We start from the raw sequence: 16,495 nt of genomic DNA on the forward strand, positions 1-16,495 counted from the left end.
CTTTGGCCTGACCCTTCTACGCAGGTAGATTCGGGCGTGCAGTGGCGACTCACCGGTCCGCACCCCTGGGGTCCCTTCGTTCCTTGTTTCTGAAGCCTCCTCCGCTCCTCTTCCTTCCATCTCCTTCCTTCTGCTTCCTCCAGGCCCCAGCCTCTCTCTTAGGCCTGCCTGCAGAGCAGAGCCCATGCAGAGCCTCTGCTCCCACCTCCTGCTCCCTCTTCTTCTCTCACTGAACTAACCACCGATCTAAGATGGTACCCACCTTTTATACCTCCCTCTAGGTGCACCCTGGAACTGCTTCCTCCCTGCTCCTGCACTACAGGGTACCCCCTTCCTCGGTGTTCCCTCCCCCCACTCCAGCCAGGGACAGGGACTGTCGTGCTCTACTTGGAGCATATCGGTCGCCCTGCCCCCCCGGAAATGTGGTGTAATGCATGCAGGTGTCAGGGTCCTGATCCACACTCCATCCTTACCTGGAAGTGAGATATCACACATCTGGATGAGATGCAATACCTCTGTAGCAACCGAGCCCTCGGGGTGCTACAGTAACACCACCTTTAATGTAAAATAAGCTCTAGAGGCAGATTCTCAGGGAGATCTATGCCTAGCCCATAGATCTTAACAGCTCATTACATACTTAGAAAAATGTGGATTTTTGGGGAATAAATTATCGGAGCGCAGATATTAAGGTATCATTTTATTCAACTTTCTATGACCTGCATGCCCATATAGACAACTTATTATTTTTATTATTAATTTATATAGCGCCATTGATTCCATGGCGCTGTACATAAGGGGTTACATACAAAGTTAGAATATTACTACAGTAAACAAACTAACAATGATAGACTGGTACGGAGGAAAGAAGACCCTGCCCTTGTGGGCTTACATTCTACGGGAATGGGGAGGAGACAGTAGGTTGGGGGGTTGCAGCAGCTCCGGTGTTGTTGAGGAGGCAGTGTGGTCATTGCAGGCTGTAAGCTTTCTTGAAGAGATGGGTTTTCAGGTTCCATCTGAAGGATCCGGATGTGGTGGATAATCGGACATGTTGAGGCAGAGAATTCCAGAGTATGGGGGATATTCGGGAGGAATCTTGGAGGCGATTGTGTGAGGAACGGATAAATGTGGAGGAGAGAAGGAGGTTGTGGGAGGACCAGAGGTTACGTGAGGGAATATATCAGGAGATTAGTTCAGAGATGTGCGGAGGAGAGAGGTTATGGATGGCTTTGTAGGTCAGTGTTAGTACTGGATGCTCTGTGCAATTGGGAGCCAGTGAAGCGATTTGCAAAGTGGCTTAGCAGAGGAGTAGCGAGGCGAGAGATGAACAAGTCATGCAGCTGAGTTGAGGATGGACTGGAGGGGTGCGAGAGTGTTAGCAGGAAGGCCACAGAGGAGGATGTTGCAATAGTCGAGGCGGGAGATGATGAGGGCATGCACAAGCAGTTTAGTAGAGTTAGGGTTGAGGAAAGGACGGATTTAGGAGGGTTCATCCTATTGACGTATGCTCTTTAATGTTTAATACATATTTAAAGTATTCTTAAATTTGGAAGTTCTACCCCATGCAAGGGATAGAGGATAACTTCCCTATCAATTCTTGTTTGACCACTGGGACCCACATTGATCAGAACTGGGGCTCCAAAAAGCATTAACATTAATACTATAATAAATGTTATAAAGGTAACTTGAGTTACAGTGTTGTCTTTGACTATAAACGAATCAAAGGGATTACAATACTAATTGCCTATCCTTAGGACAGACCATCAATATCAGATCGGTAGGGTCTGACTCTGGATTCCCTGCCAAGCAGCTGACGGACTGTACCTTGTAATGCAGATTATTACAGCTTAGTTCTATTCAAGTGAATGGGACTGTGAATGTCCATACATGACCACGGCTTTATTCACTTCTATTGGACGGATGGAGGGGGATAGCCATTCCTTCAGTTGCAGTTGTCCGACCCTCATCAACCATCCATTTAAGAGCTATGCTTTTGGAATGTTTACACCTAAAATTTGCAGACAATTTTATGCAGCGTATCTACTTAGTATATCAAGAAAACATTATCTTCTTCTTTTGTTCTACAAAACCACAGCTTAAAAAAGAAATCTGTAATTCATGTTCCAGTGTTGTAGGCTAGCGGAGGGGTCGGAAATGCTGGCAGTGCATACTAATACCCTCCACCAACCCATCTCAATGTAGGGAGTGCCACCACAGAACTATATTACCTATGAGGAAGGGCTGTGCCGTTGCACCCAAGCTCCAGTTCTTTGTATAAATGGCTCAAGGTAGATCAGTTTTGTATTGAGGCCCAGAAGCTTCAGGTTACACATCTGATTCGAGACAAATGTCAGCAGCCATGTCAAATAACAGCCAAACTCATTAAGGTACTGTATTCAAGCAGAAGTGCTGGCTGGTAAAGGTCACTAGGTAATAAAGACCCCTAGGCACCACCTCTTATGCTTTCCCTAAAATTAATCTTGATTCAGCTTTAAAAAATAAAAAATAAAAGATTAATCAGTATTTTTACTTTCGGGATTGTAGACTGCAGTATTTTACTTTTCCAGTTAAGGCAATAATATGAGATGATTCACCAGCAAGGTACGACACGCTTCCTCAAGTCCCTGAGGCGCCCATAAATATTTACTTGTGACCAGGGGTTTACAAATCTTTTAATGAATTACACTGTTTAATTAGAAAGCTGTCACAATCAGAGAAATGATTTGCAGCAGCAAAAGAATAAATTGAAGACATTTATAGAACTGGTGCTAAGGGAAAACCTGATGTGGCCCATAACATAATAACCAACACAGCTTTGTCTTTTCTAATCCAAAACTGCACAGAAAGATATAGAACATGAGTGATAAGTGACAGCTATTTCCAATAATTACCTGCCCGGATCTAACTAGAGGGGTTGCTGAAGTCTAAGGCAAACTTACACTGGAGCCTAATGGGGCCCAAACAGTGGCGTAGCTAGAGTCTGATGGGTCCCGGTGCAAAATTTGAACCTGGGCCCCCACCTACATGCTGGTCAGATGTATTAGCCCTTGTAGCATTCTAAATCTTATAAAGACATACATGTTGCCCACCCATAATGTAATAATGTCCCCCATCTTGAACTAACGTCACTCAGTTACTCATCCTTGGCCCCTTTCTTGGCATAATGTCCTCCATCCTGAGCCACTTCCGGTAATAATTTTCCCCATCTTGTGCCCCTTCCAGTAATACTGTCCCCCATTCTGGTCCCTGGGCCGTAATAATGTGCAACACCCTGTTCCCCTTCTAGTAAGAATGTTCCCCATCCTGGGTCCTTTCCAGTCACAATGTCCAACATTCTGGGCCCCTTCCTGGTATAATGTCCAACATCCTGGTTCCCCTTTTGGTGTAATGTCCCACAACCTGAGCCCCTTTCTGGTATAATGTCCCCCATCTGTGGACACATATCCAGCTGCAGTAGTTGATGGTGTCGACGGGCCCCTCTATGGCACGGGCTCAATCGAGGTTCATTATGCTTATGGGCCCAAATGAGGGAGACTAGCACTATAATTGACATGTGATAGTTGTGGGGCCATTACATATTTTTAGTATGAAATAGAAGCATCATATTATGTCTATTCTGCAGTTTCTAGTTAATTACTGTTAATTTGATTTGTAATTATTATTGCTTTGGATTAGATGATGTTAAACCCCAGAGGGCTCCAAGAAGACAAAAACCAAAGACCTTAACCAGCCCAGATGAGTCTACATACTACAATCTCCTACATGTAAGTCCATATGGCTATTTCATGACAATATTTTAATTTGACAAATAACTGAAAGAGGTAATGATCGAAAACCCAATTAACTACGTTTTTTTTTAGACCGATCAACTAAGTTTTTCACTCCTACCTACGTAACCTTTTACAATATATTTTTTATTTTACATCTAATTTTTGACAAATTAATTTACATTTCTTTTAAAACAGCAAATCTTAAAAAATGAATGGGAATCTAATCTTGTTTCTCTTAGTTCATAAACATACTGGAATTGGACAGTTGGACATGAGCAATGAGTCAGAAATAAAACTTTTCGGGCAACCCAGGTCCTATTGTGTCTGGATCCAAATCTAAAGTCCCAAATAATACCGACTAAATAAAAGTTGATCAAACCCATCGATTTTGATGGGACCAGCCCGCCATCTAATTAGTATGGGGGTCCCCTGACAGATGATGATGGAGGACCGAAGGATTGGCAGTTTCAATTTAGACACCTGTGTCTTTTGTTGTCTCTGGAAATAATACAGGGACCAAGCAAGGGGACCAGGTGCCACTCTGGGATCGACCTTGTGTGAGAGCAGGTGACTCCCATGGGTCAGATGGCAGGAACTGACCGGTACAGTGGATGAGCACGGCTGGAAGGCAGACGGGTGGTCCGGGTAGACAACCTAGCAGGCACGACAGATAACAGACAAGTGCTCCAGGTAGGCAGGCAGGCAAGCACAACAGGTAACAGACAGGTGCTTCCTGGTAAGCAGGCTGACGAGCACAACAGGTAACAGGCCGGTGCTTCCAGGTAAGCAGGCTGGTGAGCACAGCAGGTAACTGGTAGGCAGACTGGCGAGCAGAACTGACAGGCAGACTGGCGGGCAGGACTGACAGGCAGCGGGACCTGAAGGCTGAAGCAAGTGTTAACACACGGAACAACAACCATTGCACAGGCACCTCCATATTGGAGGAGGTGCTTTAAATAGGGAAGTCCTCCGGCCATTGGCCGGGGACTTTTTAGGATGGCGAGCGTGGCCCCTTTAAGAGGGAGGGGGCATGCGCGCGCCCTAAGCACAGTGCCCGGGAAGCTGCGCTCAGTGCGCGCCATAGTAGCTGCAGGACGGGAGCCGGAAGACGCCGGACCAGGGCTGTGGCGGTGAGGGGAACGGCATCTCTGCCTGGCAGGAGGCAGAGATGCCGATGCTACAGTACCCCCCCTTTATGCCCCCCCTTCTTTAAGCCCGAGAAAAATTTTTTAAGAAGATGAGGGGCATGAATGTTCTCCCTGGGTTCCCAAGACCTCTCCTCCGGGCCAAACCCCTTTCAATCCACAAGAAAGAAAGTCTTTCCTCTTACCCTCTTGATGGCCAAAATGTTTTCTACCTCAAAGACATCCTCAGCGGAGACTGGAGCTGGAGTGGTACTTGGATCATCAGAGAAGGAATTAAGGACAACAGGTTTGAGGAGGAATACATGAAAGGATTTGGGAATCCGTAAGGTGACCGGGAGTTTCAGCTTGTAGGCCACGGGATTGATTTGGTTCAGAACCTCGAACGGACCGATGAACAGCGGACGCAACTTATAGGAAGGTATCTTGAGACGAACATATTTGGAGGAAAGCCAGACCTTGTCTCCCGGACGGAATTGAGGAGGATCCAGACGTCTCTTATCAGCATGCCTCTTCATCTGCTCGGAGGACTGAAGAAGTGCAGATCTAGTGTCTTCCCAAATTGCCGAAAATTCGCTGACAAGAGACTCCGCGGCAGGATTGTCCACAGAAGAGGAGACGGGAAACGGAATCCGGGGGTGTTGACCGTAGACCACAAAGAACGGGGATTTAGTAGAAGACTTGCTCTCATGGTTGTTATAGGAGAACTCGGCCCAGGGCAGGAGCTCAACCCAATCGTTATGGTGAGCATTGATGAAGTGCCGGATAAAACTGGTTAGGGCCTGGTTGATACGTTCCACTTGACCATTGGATTGAGGGTGATAAGTAGAGGAAAAATCCAAGGAGATGTTCAGCAGCTTGCACGTAGCTCTCCTGAAGCGCGAAGTGAACTGAACCCCACGATCAGACACAATGTGGAGGGGTAGGCCGTGAAGACAGAAGATGTGATGGATGAAGTCCTTGGCTCGCACAGATACAGATGGAAGACCAGGCTGAGGGATGAAGTGGGCCATTTTAGAGAAGCCACCCAAGCGACCACCCAAATGACGGTACAACCGGCAAAGACAGGGAGATCCGTAATGAAGTCCATAGCTATGTGTTGCCACAGAGCAGAAGGCATGGGAAGAGGAAGGAGACGGCCGGATGGAAGGTGCCGGGGAACCTTGTTACGGGCATAGCAGGAACAAACCGCGACAAAGTCCGCAACATCCTTGCGCAGAGAAGGCCACCAGTAATGTCGGGCGATGAGCAGAAAGGTCTTCCTCTGACCAGCATGACCAGCTAGTTTGGATGAATGGCCCCAGAGTAGAACCTTCTTACGATCTGGAACCGCCACAAAAGACTTACCAGGTGTAAGAAGAGACAGGTCAAACGGAGCCACAGTCATTACTTTGGAGGGGTCGATGATATGTAGAGGCTCCTCCTCTTGGTCAGTGGACAGGAACGAGCGGTATAAAGCGTCAGCCTTAATGTTCTTGTCTGCCGGGTGGTAATGCAGAGTGATGCAGAATCGGGCAACGAATAGAGACCACCTAGCCTGACGCAGATTAAGTCTTTGGGCGTTTTGTAAATAGGCCAGGTTTTTGTGGTCAGTGTAGATGACCACTGGGAGCAGAGCCCCCTCCAGTAGGTAACGCCACTCCTCCAGTGCCAATTTGATGGCTAGCAGCTCACGATCTCCTATGGAGTAGTTGCGCTCGGATGAGGAGAAGAGCTTGGAGAAGAAGCCGCAGGTTACCATTCTCCCGGACTGGGATTTCTGGGTGAGCACCACTCCGGCTCCAGAGGAGGATGCATCAACCTCCGGGAAGAACTGCTTGTTGCAATCCGGATGGTCCTGCACAGGGGCAGAGGAGAAGGCTTGTTTTAGGGAGACGAAGACCTCCTCCCCTTCGGAAGTCCATTCCCTGGGATTTGCTCCCTTACGGGTGAGCGCGGAGATGGGAGCGGTCCTGGAGGAGAAATGAGGGATGAAGAGGCGGTAATAATTTGCGAAGCCCAGAAATCGCTGAATCGCCTTCAACCCCTCCGGTCGGGGCCACTTTAAGAGGGCAGAAACCTTCTTGGGATCCATCCGCTGACCAGTCTCGGAGATAATAAAGCCCAGGAACGGAAGGGAGGTCTACTCGAAGAGGCATTTCTCAAATTTTGCATATAGGCGATTCTGCCGGAGCCTTAGCAGAACCTGACAAACAATCCTCCGGTGTGTGGGCAGGTCCGGAGAGAAGACCAAGATATCGTCCAAGTACACCACCACGCAAGAATACAGGAGATCACGGAAGATGTCGTTAACCAGCTCCTGGAAGACGGGTCATTACAGAGACCAAAGGGCATCACGCGATATTCATAGTGACCATCTCGGGTGTTGAATGCCGTATTCCACTCGTCTCCCTGGCGGATCCGGACCAAATTGTATGCCCCACGAAGATCGAACTTGGTGAAGATCTTCGCGCCTTTGAGGCGGTCAAACAGCTCCGAGATGAGAGGCAGGGGGTACTTATTCTTGATGGTAATCTGGTTAAGACCCCTGTAATCGATACAGGGACTTAGTGAGCCGTCTTTCTTCTTAACAAAGAAGAATCCTGCTCCAGTCGGGGAGGTAGATTTCTGGATGAATCCCCTAGCAAGATTCTCTTCTATGTACTCAGACATGGCCCGGGTCTCAGCCAGCGACAAGGGGTAGAGACGCCCGCGGGGAGGAGAAGCACCAAGTACCAGGTCGATTGGGCAATCATACGGCCTATGAGGTGGAAGTGTCTCTGCCTCCTTTTTGTCGAAGACGTCCGCATAGGACCAGTAGGGTGCCGGCAGACCAGGTAGATTAGCCGGAGTAGATGGAGGTCGAGCTGGATGAACCGGAACAAGGCAGAACTCGTGGCATTCCTGCCCCCAACGGAGCACTTCACCAGACCTCAAATTCAGGACAGGTTCATGTCTCTGTAACCAGGGTAGACCAAGCAAGAGGGAGTGAGAGAGACTGGACAGCACATGAAAGGAGATCTTCTCCAAGTGTAGTATTCCCACCTGAAGGGTTACAGGCTCTGTGATGAGCAAGATGGTCTCCGGAAGAAGTCTCCCATCAACGCAAGCGACCGCCAATGGTTCAGCCAGACGTATGGCTCCACAAGAGCCTGAGAAATGAGATTCCCAGTGGCTCCGGAATCCAGGTGGGCGGTCTCAAAGAAGTGGATCTCACTACTGGAAATGGAAACAGATAGAGTCAAGGACGGAGACGATTTACTCTTGCCTAAGACGACCTCTCCAAATGGTCTTAGACACTGGAGTTTTTCCGGCTTCACCGGGCAGGAACAGATCTGATGCTCTTTACTGCCACAGTAGAAGCAACTCCCCTCGGCTCGGCGCGTCTCCTGGCGAGATTTGACCATCTTGGTTTGGTCAATTTGCATGGTTCAGGCGAGCATGCCCAGGGAATTGCTGGTTGGGAAGCAGGATTTTGGAATACATAAGCGAGACGCGGAAATCTTCTCTCCCGGGTAGTCTCCTAGCTCGTTCCAAAAAATGGATGTCAATCCGGGTAGCTAATGACACCAGGTCGTCCAGGGTGGAAGGGATGTCATGACCGGCTAGCTCATCCTTGATCAATCCGGAAAGGCCCTCCCAGAAGGTGGACACCAGGGCCTCGTTGTTCCAGGCAAGCTCTGATGCAAGGGTACGGAAATGTATAGCATATTGGCCCACGGTGAGACTCCCTTGGCGGAGACAGAGAAGTGAGGAGGCAGTAGAAGTTTTTCTTCCGGGCTCATCGAAGACCTTCTGGAAGGCAGTGGGGAAAGCCGGAAGATCGGACACCAGGGGATCCCCTCTCTCCCACAGAGGGTTTAGCCATGCCAATGTCTCCCCGGTGAGGTGAGACATGATGAACGCCACCTTGGCCCGGTCGGAGGGGAACTGATGTGCCAGGAGTTCAAAGTGCAGCGTGCACTGATTTAAGAAGCCTCAATGTAAGACTGGGTCACCACCAAAGCGTGGAGGCGCAGAGAACCGGAGTCCAGAGCCGGTTGCCATAGCGCCAGTAGGTTGAGGTGCCGCCGGAGCGGGTGCCACTCGGCTAGAGACGGACACAGACGAGGTGGACAGCGTGTCCAGGCGAGAGTTGACTGACCGCAGATAGGACAGGATAGTCTCCTGTTGGGATCTCTGACGTTAGACCTCCTGGTACAGGTCAGAGAGCGAAGGAGCCTGGGGGCCACTGGGTTCCATGGCCTGTGCAAACTGTTACGGGTCTGGGTGGTGGAACCTCTGTGCTACGGTGCAAGGAGGGACCAGAGGGGCGTGACTAAGTACCTACTCGGCCTGACCAAGGTCGCACGGCGGCTCAATCGACTCCGTGAACCAGGGAGGGAGCGAGCAGGGGGACCAGGTGCCTCTCTGGGACCGACCTTGTGTGAGAGCAGGTGACTCCCATGGGTCAGATGGCAGGAACTGACTGTACAGCGGATGAGCATGGCTGGAAGGCTGACGGGTGGTCTGGGTAGACAACCTAGCGGGCACGACAGGTAACAAGCAGGTGCTCCAGGTAGGCAGGCAGGCGAGCACAACAGGTAACAGACAGGTGCTTCCAGGTAAGCAGGCTGGCGGGCACAACAGGTAACAGGCAGGTGCTTCCAGGTAAGCAGGCTGGTGAGCACGGTAGGTAACTGGCAGGCAGACAGGTGAACAGGACTGACAGGCAGACTGGCGGGCAGGACTGACAGGTAGACTGGCGGGCAGGACTGACAGGCAGTGGGAACTGAGGGCTGAAGCAAGTGTTAGCACACGGAACAACAACCATTGCACAGGCACCTCCATATTGGACGAGGTGCTTTAAATAGGGGAAGTCCTCCGGCCATTGGCCGGGGACTTTTTAGGACGGCGCGCGCGGCCCCTTTAAGAGGGAGGGGGCGCACACGCGCGCCCTAAGCGCAGTGCCCGGGAAGCTGATCGCAGTGCGCGCCACAGTAGCTGCAGGACGGGAGCCGGAAGACGCCGGACCAGGGCCGTGGCGGTGAGGGGAACGGCGTCTCTGCCCGGCAGGAAGCAGAGACGCTGATGCTACACAAACAACAAGTAAAAACACAATTCCATCTCATTTAATGTACCAAACTAATAGTATACATGTATATATTTATACCTAGTTTAAGAACATGTTCGAAACGCGTCTAGTAAACCGTCACTGTATCCTATGTTCCCCTTTCTTCTCCTATAATTGGATTATGGACAACATGTACTCACGCATTTATATAAGATTTACATGATTTTAACATTGGACTAAATAAATTTCAAGATTTTACTTACTTTCATGTCCGGTGAGCTGGATCTGCTTCTACTTCACCAAACTAAAATACATTCAGTTCAAGCATGTCTTTTATTGCCTTATTCAACCTGTGTCATTTAATACTTGCCCTCGTTCCTCTCCCGTGAAGCAAAGAAATTGTGGTTTTTACTTATCCATGTATGTGCCCTTCTATTTATATAAATATCTATGACCCTGATTGATCAGTTTTCAGCAGAATTATGTTTAAAATGTCACTAAATTTTTGTGCAACGCATTTTTCCTCCAGTCCTGACCAGCTCAACCAACTTTTTGAAAAGTGGATGTGTCTGACAGGTTCATCGTAATTTATGTCACAAAATTTACAGCATTCACCTGTAAGGAGATGGACATATTGCACGCGATTCTTCCTTGGGGAACAAGTGTTGTTGTAGTGTGTAATGTGAATTGTGCTATGTATGTGTTAAAGGAGTTAATGATGTGTGTTGTTTTATAGTAAGGAGAGTGTTATGATCTGCAACATAAACTAAGGAAAGATGGGGAGAGCTGTCCCTACAATAGGACTAAGCTGAGTCCCTACGTTGTAGCAGGCTGCCTGTTCTTTGTGAACAGACCCGCCTTCGTCCTCGGCTAGTCTGAACGGAGACCTATGGAATAAAGGGAGGGGTCCCTAAAAGAGCTAAGGACTGGGACAAAAATGGGACACCTCCTAACAGAAGTTGTTGCAAAGCAAAAAGACAAACTGACAAAAAGTACTAGAGGTCCCAGAGGACCAAGCGAACTAGATAGAGATAGGCACAAAAGCACCTGGCTAGAGAGACAGTCTAAACAACACTGAAGTCCAGCAAAGCCAGAAGGGCGGATCTGGAATATATAGGCAGATGGTCACGTGACCGCAAAAGACCAGATAGAAACAAAAACAAACAGGAGGGTTCTAACAGTACCCCCTCTTTTATGTGGATCCTCCGGATCCTCCAGGCCTAGGCCTATCCGGAAATCTCCTGTGGAAAGCTCTGACAAGTCTAGGGGCAGAGACATCATCCGCCTTTGCCCAAGAGTTATCCTCGGGACCGAAACCTTTCGAAGCGACGAGATACTGCAATCTCCCTCTATGCCATCTATAATTCAGGATGAGAGAAATTTCATATTCGCCGTCTTCCACCACAGGATGAACTGTGACAGTGGCATCCCTATCCGATACATCAGCCTTTTTCAACAAGGAAACATGAAACACAGGATTAATCTTCCAGGAGGTGGGGACCTCCAACCTAACAGCAGACTGGTTAACCACCTGAAGCACCTTAAATGGCCCCGCAAACTTAGGACCCAATTTTTTAGAGGGAATCCTCAACCGCAGATTCTTTGAGGACAACCAAACCATGTCACCCACAGTAAACAAAACCTCTTTACGTTTCCTGTCAAAATACTTCTTGGACTTTTTGTTAGACTCTTGAAGGTTACAACGTACATTAGTCCAAACTCTCTCCAATTCATTGGAAAAATTCTCCTCCTCCGGCACCGCCGACCCCAATTGGGAGAACGAACCAAAAGACGGATGTCTCCCAGTACAGCAAAAAAAGGAGAACACCCAGCAGAGGAGGATGTATGGTTGTTAAGAGCAAATTCTGTGAGTGGCAGAAACTCAGACCACCCCTCTTGATTGTCTGCCACAAAACAACGCAAAAACTGTTCAACATCCTGGTTCTTTCTTTCAGTCTGTCCATTAGACTCAGGATGATACCCAGACGAAAATGACAAATGGACTCCCAACCTGTCACAAAAAGCACGCCAAAAGCGAGCCACAAACTGGGGTCCCCTATCATAAACAATGTCGGTGGGAACGCCATGAAGGCTGACAATTTCCTTAACAAACGCCTTAGCGAGTGTCTTAGCTCAGGGTAGCTTAATGAATGGAACCAAATGACACATCTTGCTAAAACAGTCCACGACCACCCAGATGACAGTGAAACCCTCGGACACAGGAAGGTCAGTAATAAAATCCATTGCAAGATGCGTCCAAGGCGCACTAGGAACCTCCAGAGGGCAAAGCAACCCTGCAGCAGGGGTATGTGAAGCCTTTGACCTAGCACACACCGTTCATTGACTCTCCCACTTGATGACTTCCTTCTGCCATCCAGGCCACCAAAAACTGCGACTGATAAGTCTCTTAGTCTCAGAAATTCCTGGATGACCTGCTAACCGAGACTCATGATACTCCACAAACAAATCTCTCCTAAAGGTTCTAGGCACAAACAACCTCCCATGGGGAGTGTTAGATGGAGCATCCTCTTGGGCTTTCAGAATCCCATCTTCCAAAACGGAGTCCAATGCTGCTACCACAACTCCTTTCTGTAAAATGCTCTCCTCCTCCTCGGTACCAACCATGGGAGAAAAGCTGCGAGATAAAGCATCGGCTTTAACATTCTTAGTACCAGGGATATAAGTAACAGAAAAATTAAACCGAGAAAAAAAAAGTGCCCATCTAGCTTGACGGGCATTCAAGCGTTTGGCAGCATCCAGATAGATCAAATTCTTATGATCTGTGAAAACCTGAATAGGAAATCTAGCACCTTCCAAAAAATGACGCCAATGTTCAAACGCGAGTTTAATACCCAGCAATTCCCGATTACCAACATCGTAATTAAGTTCGGTTTCTGAAAATTTTTTCGAAAAAAAAGCACAGGGATGTACTCCATCCTTGTTCTCCTGAGACAAAACTGCACCGACCCCAACCGAAGAAGCATCGACCTCGACCACAAAAGGCTTGGTCTCATCAGGCTGCATAAGGATAGGGGCAGAACTGAACCTCTCCTTGAGATACACAAAAGTTTCAATGGCCTCAGTAGTCCACTGGGCCGTATTCGCACCTTTCCTGGTGAGATCGGTCAGCGGCTTAACAATTATAGAAAAATTCTTAATGAATTTCCTGTAATAATTGGCGAAACCCAAAAATCTCTGTATAGATTTCAAACCAATAGGCCTAGGCCATTCCTGCACAGCCTGAACCTTTACCGGGTCCATCTCAAAGCCCTCGCTGGAGATAATATAGCCCAAAAAACGAATTCTCTGCACAGCGAACTCACATTTCTCCAGTTTAGCAAAGAGTGAATTCTCACTCAATAACTGCAAAACTTCACGTACACTCTGCCAATGGGACTCCAAATCAGGTGAATAAATCAGAATGTCATCCAAATACACAACCACATTCTTACCAATCAAAGGTCTCAGGATGTCATTAATAAGGTTCTGAAAAAACGCGGGTGCATTGGTAAGACCGAAGGGCATCACCAGATTCTCAAAATGCTCCAGGAACAAACTCAATGGTGCAATCATAGTCCCTATGAGGAGGTAAAACTTGCGACTCCTCCTCTGAAAAAACTTCCAAAAATCCTGAATAGGTACAGGTAATTCCCCTTTTTCCACAGCCACAATGCGACCATTACAACATTTATCATAGCACTTCGGACTCCAAGATTTAATCTCATTAGTAGACCAGCCCATTAAAGGATTTTGCAGTTTTAACCAAGGCAAACCTAAATCGACTAGAGAGGGTAAATTATTTAATACCACCAAATCCAAAATTTCTTGGTGAATGCCATTGATAGTGAGGGGAAATGCAGCAACCTTGTAAGTAATACATTTCAAAGCAGTGTTATCAATAGCAATCACAGAAATAGGTGATGACACAGGTTTGGATTCCAATTTAAGTTTTTCCAAAAACCCCTTATCAATCACATTAAGTGTTGAACCACAATCCACAAATACCTGAAATTCAATCAAATCTTCCTGCAGTGTGGTACTCCCTGAAAGAAATACTCCCTTTGAGCTCAAACAAGCAATACGTGCGTAACAGACCTTTTTTTTTTCTTTACTTAAACGAAGCTCACAGTTCTTAATCAAATGGTCAGTTTTACCACAATAAAAAAACAATCCCTTGGAAAACCTGCGGTTTCTTTCCTGAGAGCGGAGTGACACCACCCCAACCTCCATCGGTTCTCCGCCGTCCGAGCAGACCCTCTGGGGACTAGGAGCTGCCATTCCAGGAATTTTTTCCTCATTAACCCTGGCACGCAGTCTCCTGTCCACATGTACAGCTAATTGCATGGCATCCTGCGAGGTCTCAGGTGCAGGAAATGCAATCAGCAGATCCTTAACCCTTTCACTTAGACCAGCAAGAAAAAAACATTTTAACGCCGAATCATTCCATTTCACTTCTGAGGACTACCTTCTGAAGTGTGTACAATAATTTTCAACATCACCTGATCCCTGATTCAAACGCCTCAATTCTGTCTCAGCAGATGAGACTCGATCAGGAATGTCATACAATAGCTCCATAGCAGAAAAAAAATCCTCCACTGACCTAAAACACGGATCAGTAGGTGGGAGAGAAAAGGCCCACCCCTGTGGTTCCTTGCGCAAAAGTGACATGATAAACCCAATGCGCTGTGATTCATTCCCAGAGGACCTTGGTCTCAAACGAAAATATAATAAACAAGCATTTTTAAAGGAAAAAAATCTTGTTGTTTACTATAAAAAATATCAGGCAGTCCTACCTTTGGTTCCACAAAATGCGCTCCAGAGCAGCTACTCACGTGTTGCCGGAGCTCGGACACTTCCAGAGACAATCCCTGCAGGCGTTGAGCCAAATCTTGTACAGAAACCATACTGATCCCCGGATTTCTTTCCTTAAACTTTTTTTTTTTTTTTTGGGCTGGACTTACTGTTATGATCTGCAACATAAACTAAGGAAAGATGGGGAGAGCTGTCCCTACAATAGGACTAAGCTGAGTCCCTACGTTGTAGCGGGCTGCCTGTTACTTGTGAACAGACCCGCCTTCGTCCTCGGCTAGTCTGAACGGAGACCTATGGAATAAAGGGAGGGGTCCCTAAAAGAGCTAAGGACTGGGACAAAAATGGGACACCTCCTAGCAGAAGTTGTTGCAAAGCAAAAAGACAAACTGACAAAAAGTACTAGAGGTCCCAGAGGACCAAGCGAACTAGAGAGAGATAGGCACAAAAGCACCTGGCTAGAGAGACAGTCTAAACAACACTGAAGTCCAGCAAAGCCAGAAGGGCGGATCTGGAATATATAGGCAGATGGTCACGTGACTGCAAAAGACCAGATAGAAACAAAAACAAACAGGAGGGTTCTAACAGTGAGCAGAAGTTAATGCTTGGATTGGCCCAAAAGTGGAAGTGGCTGGGCTGAAGGGAGGGAGACAGTTTCCTGTCATGAGGTTTGAAAGGGCCCAGAATATGTAGACAGAAGACCTAAGGTCTAATGTGAGTAGTGCCACATGACATGGGTATCCCTAAGGAGAGAGGAGACAGTAACGGAAAATAGCGAGATCCTAGCAGAAAGTGAGAAAGAAATGACAGAGGGAATAGAGTGATCGATCGGAGATGGGTCCTGGGTCAGGACACCTGGCAGTGTGGCCTAGAGTTTGTAGCTTTCAGAGGTAGCGGGACTAGATGGGATGGAGTGCGTGGGATGGGGGGTGCCCCGGGTGAGAGTTCCAGAGCGTCAGAGACAGTGAAGATGAGTGCTGGCCATACTCGCAATATGGTTCCTTAGAGGGGAAGAGGATGCGGAACCATGGGTAGGACCCTTACAAACTGGACTGTAGTATTGATCTGAGCTGTGGTGAAGGAAAGAGGAATGGTAAAGATAGAGAATAAGCGAAAAAAGAGGAAGGAATTGAAACTGTGTGTCTGAAATGCTCCGTATTGGAAAAGGAAACATTCATCAAGCTGTTAAACAGTTGTCTGTTGTATATAATCCCTCCCCAGTTATCTTTGAGTAAAAAGCTTATTTTTGACTGGTGGTCTCCCTGATTTAACTGTCCAACACCTGATCCTGGCCAACCAATGTCATCAGTTACATGCGTCCTGTAATGCCGTAGCGCCCTCCACAGCACAAGTCCACACACCCAGCCAGGACATGGACAAGTACCTTCACCACGGCTACGTTACACACTGACTGGAGTACATTTCTTGCAGTGACGAATGAAAGATGCACCAAGTTCATTGAGAGGCGCATTTCTCTTAATGAATTTAGTACATTTTACTCGAGCGTGCCTTTCATCAAGACTGGAGTGCAAGACTCCAGTCTTGAGGAATCTGGGCCTATATCTTTTTAATATGAGATGCTGATGATAAATAATTTATAGACATGTTTGTTCCACTTTATAAAAAGATCAAAAGTAAAAAAGAATATAGTTTACATAATTTACTAACTGTGGCAAATATCCACATTATAGGACTGATTGCTTTGTGCTTCCCCAGTTTAGGTCAGTGCTCGATGACCGGGAACA

The 16,495-nt window shown here is 47.5% G+C and overlaps 1 protein-coding gene across 1 annotated transcript in view; it reads left to right on the forward strand.

The window, feature by feature from the left end:
- Window positions 1–16,495, forward strand: part of MYO3A (myosin IIIA) — a 308,489-nt gene that overhangs the window by 279,070 nt on the left and 12,924 nt on the right. The window contains exon 32 of the mRNA XM_073677531.1: window positions 3,673–3,761. Coding sequence (XP_073533632.1) covers window positions 3,673–3,761 — 89 coding nt within the window. The remainder of the gene's footprint in view (window positions 1–3,672; window positions 3,762–16,495) is intronic.

The sequence above is a fragment of the Phyllobates terribilis genome, unplaced genomic scaffold (genome assembly GCF_046119375.1).
Source record: "Phyllobates terribilis strain yellow unplaced genomic scaffold, ASM4611937v1 Scaffold_4__5_contigs__length_816908805, whole genome shotgun sequence".
NCBI lineage: Eukaryota > Metazoa > Chordata > Amphibia > Anura > Dendrobatidae > Phyllobates > Phyllobates terribilis.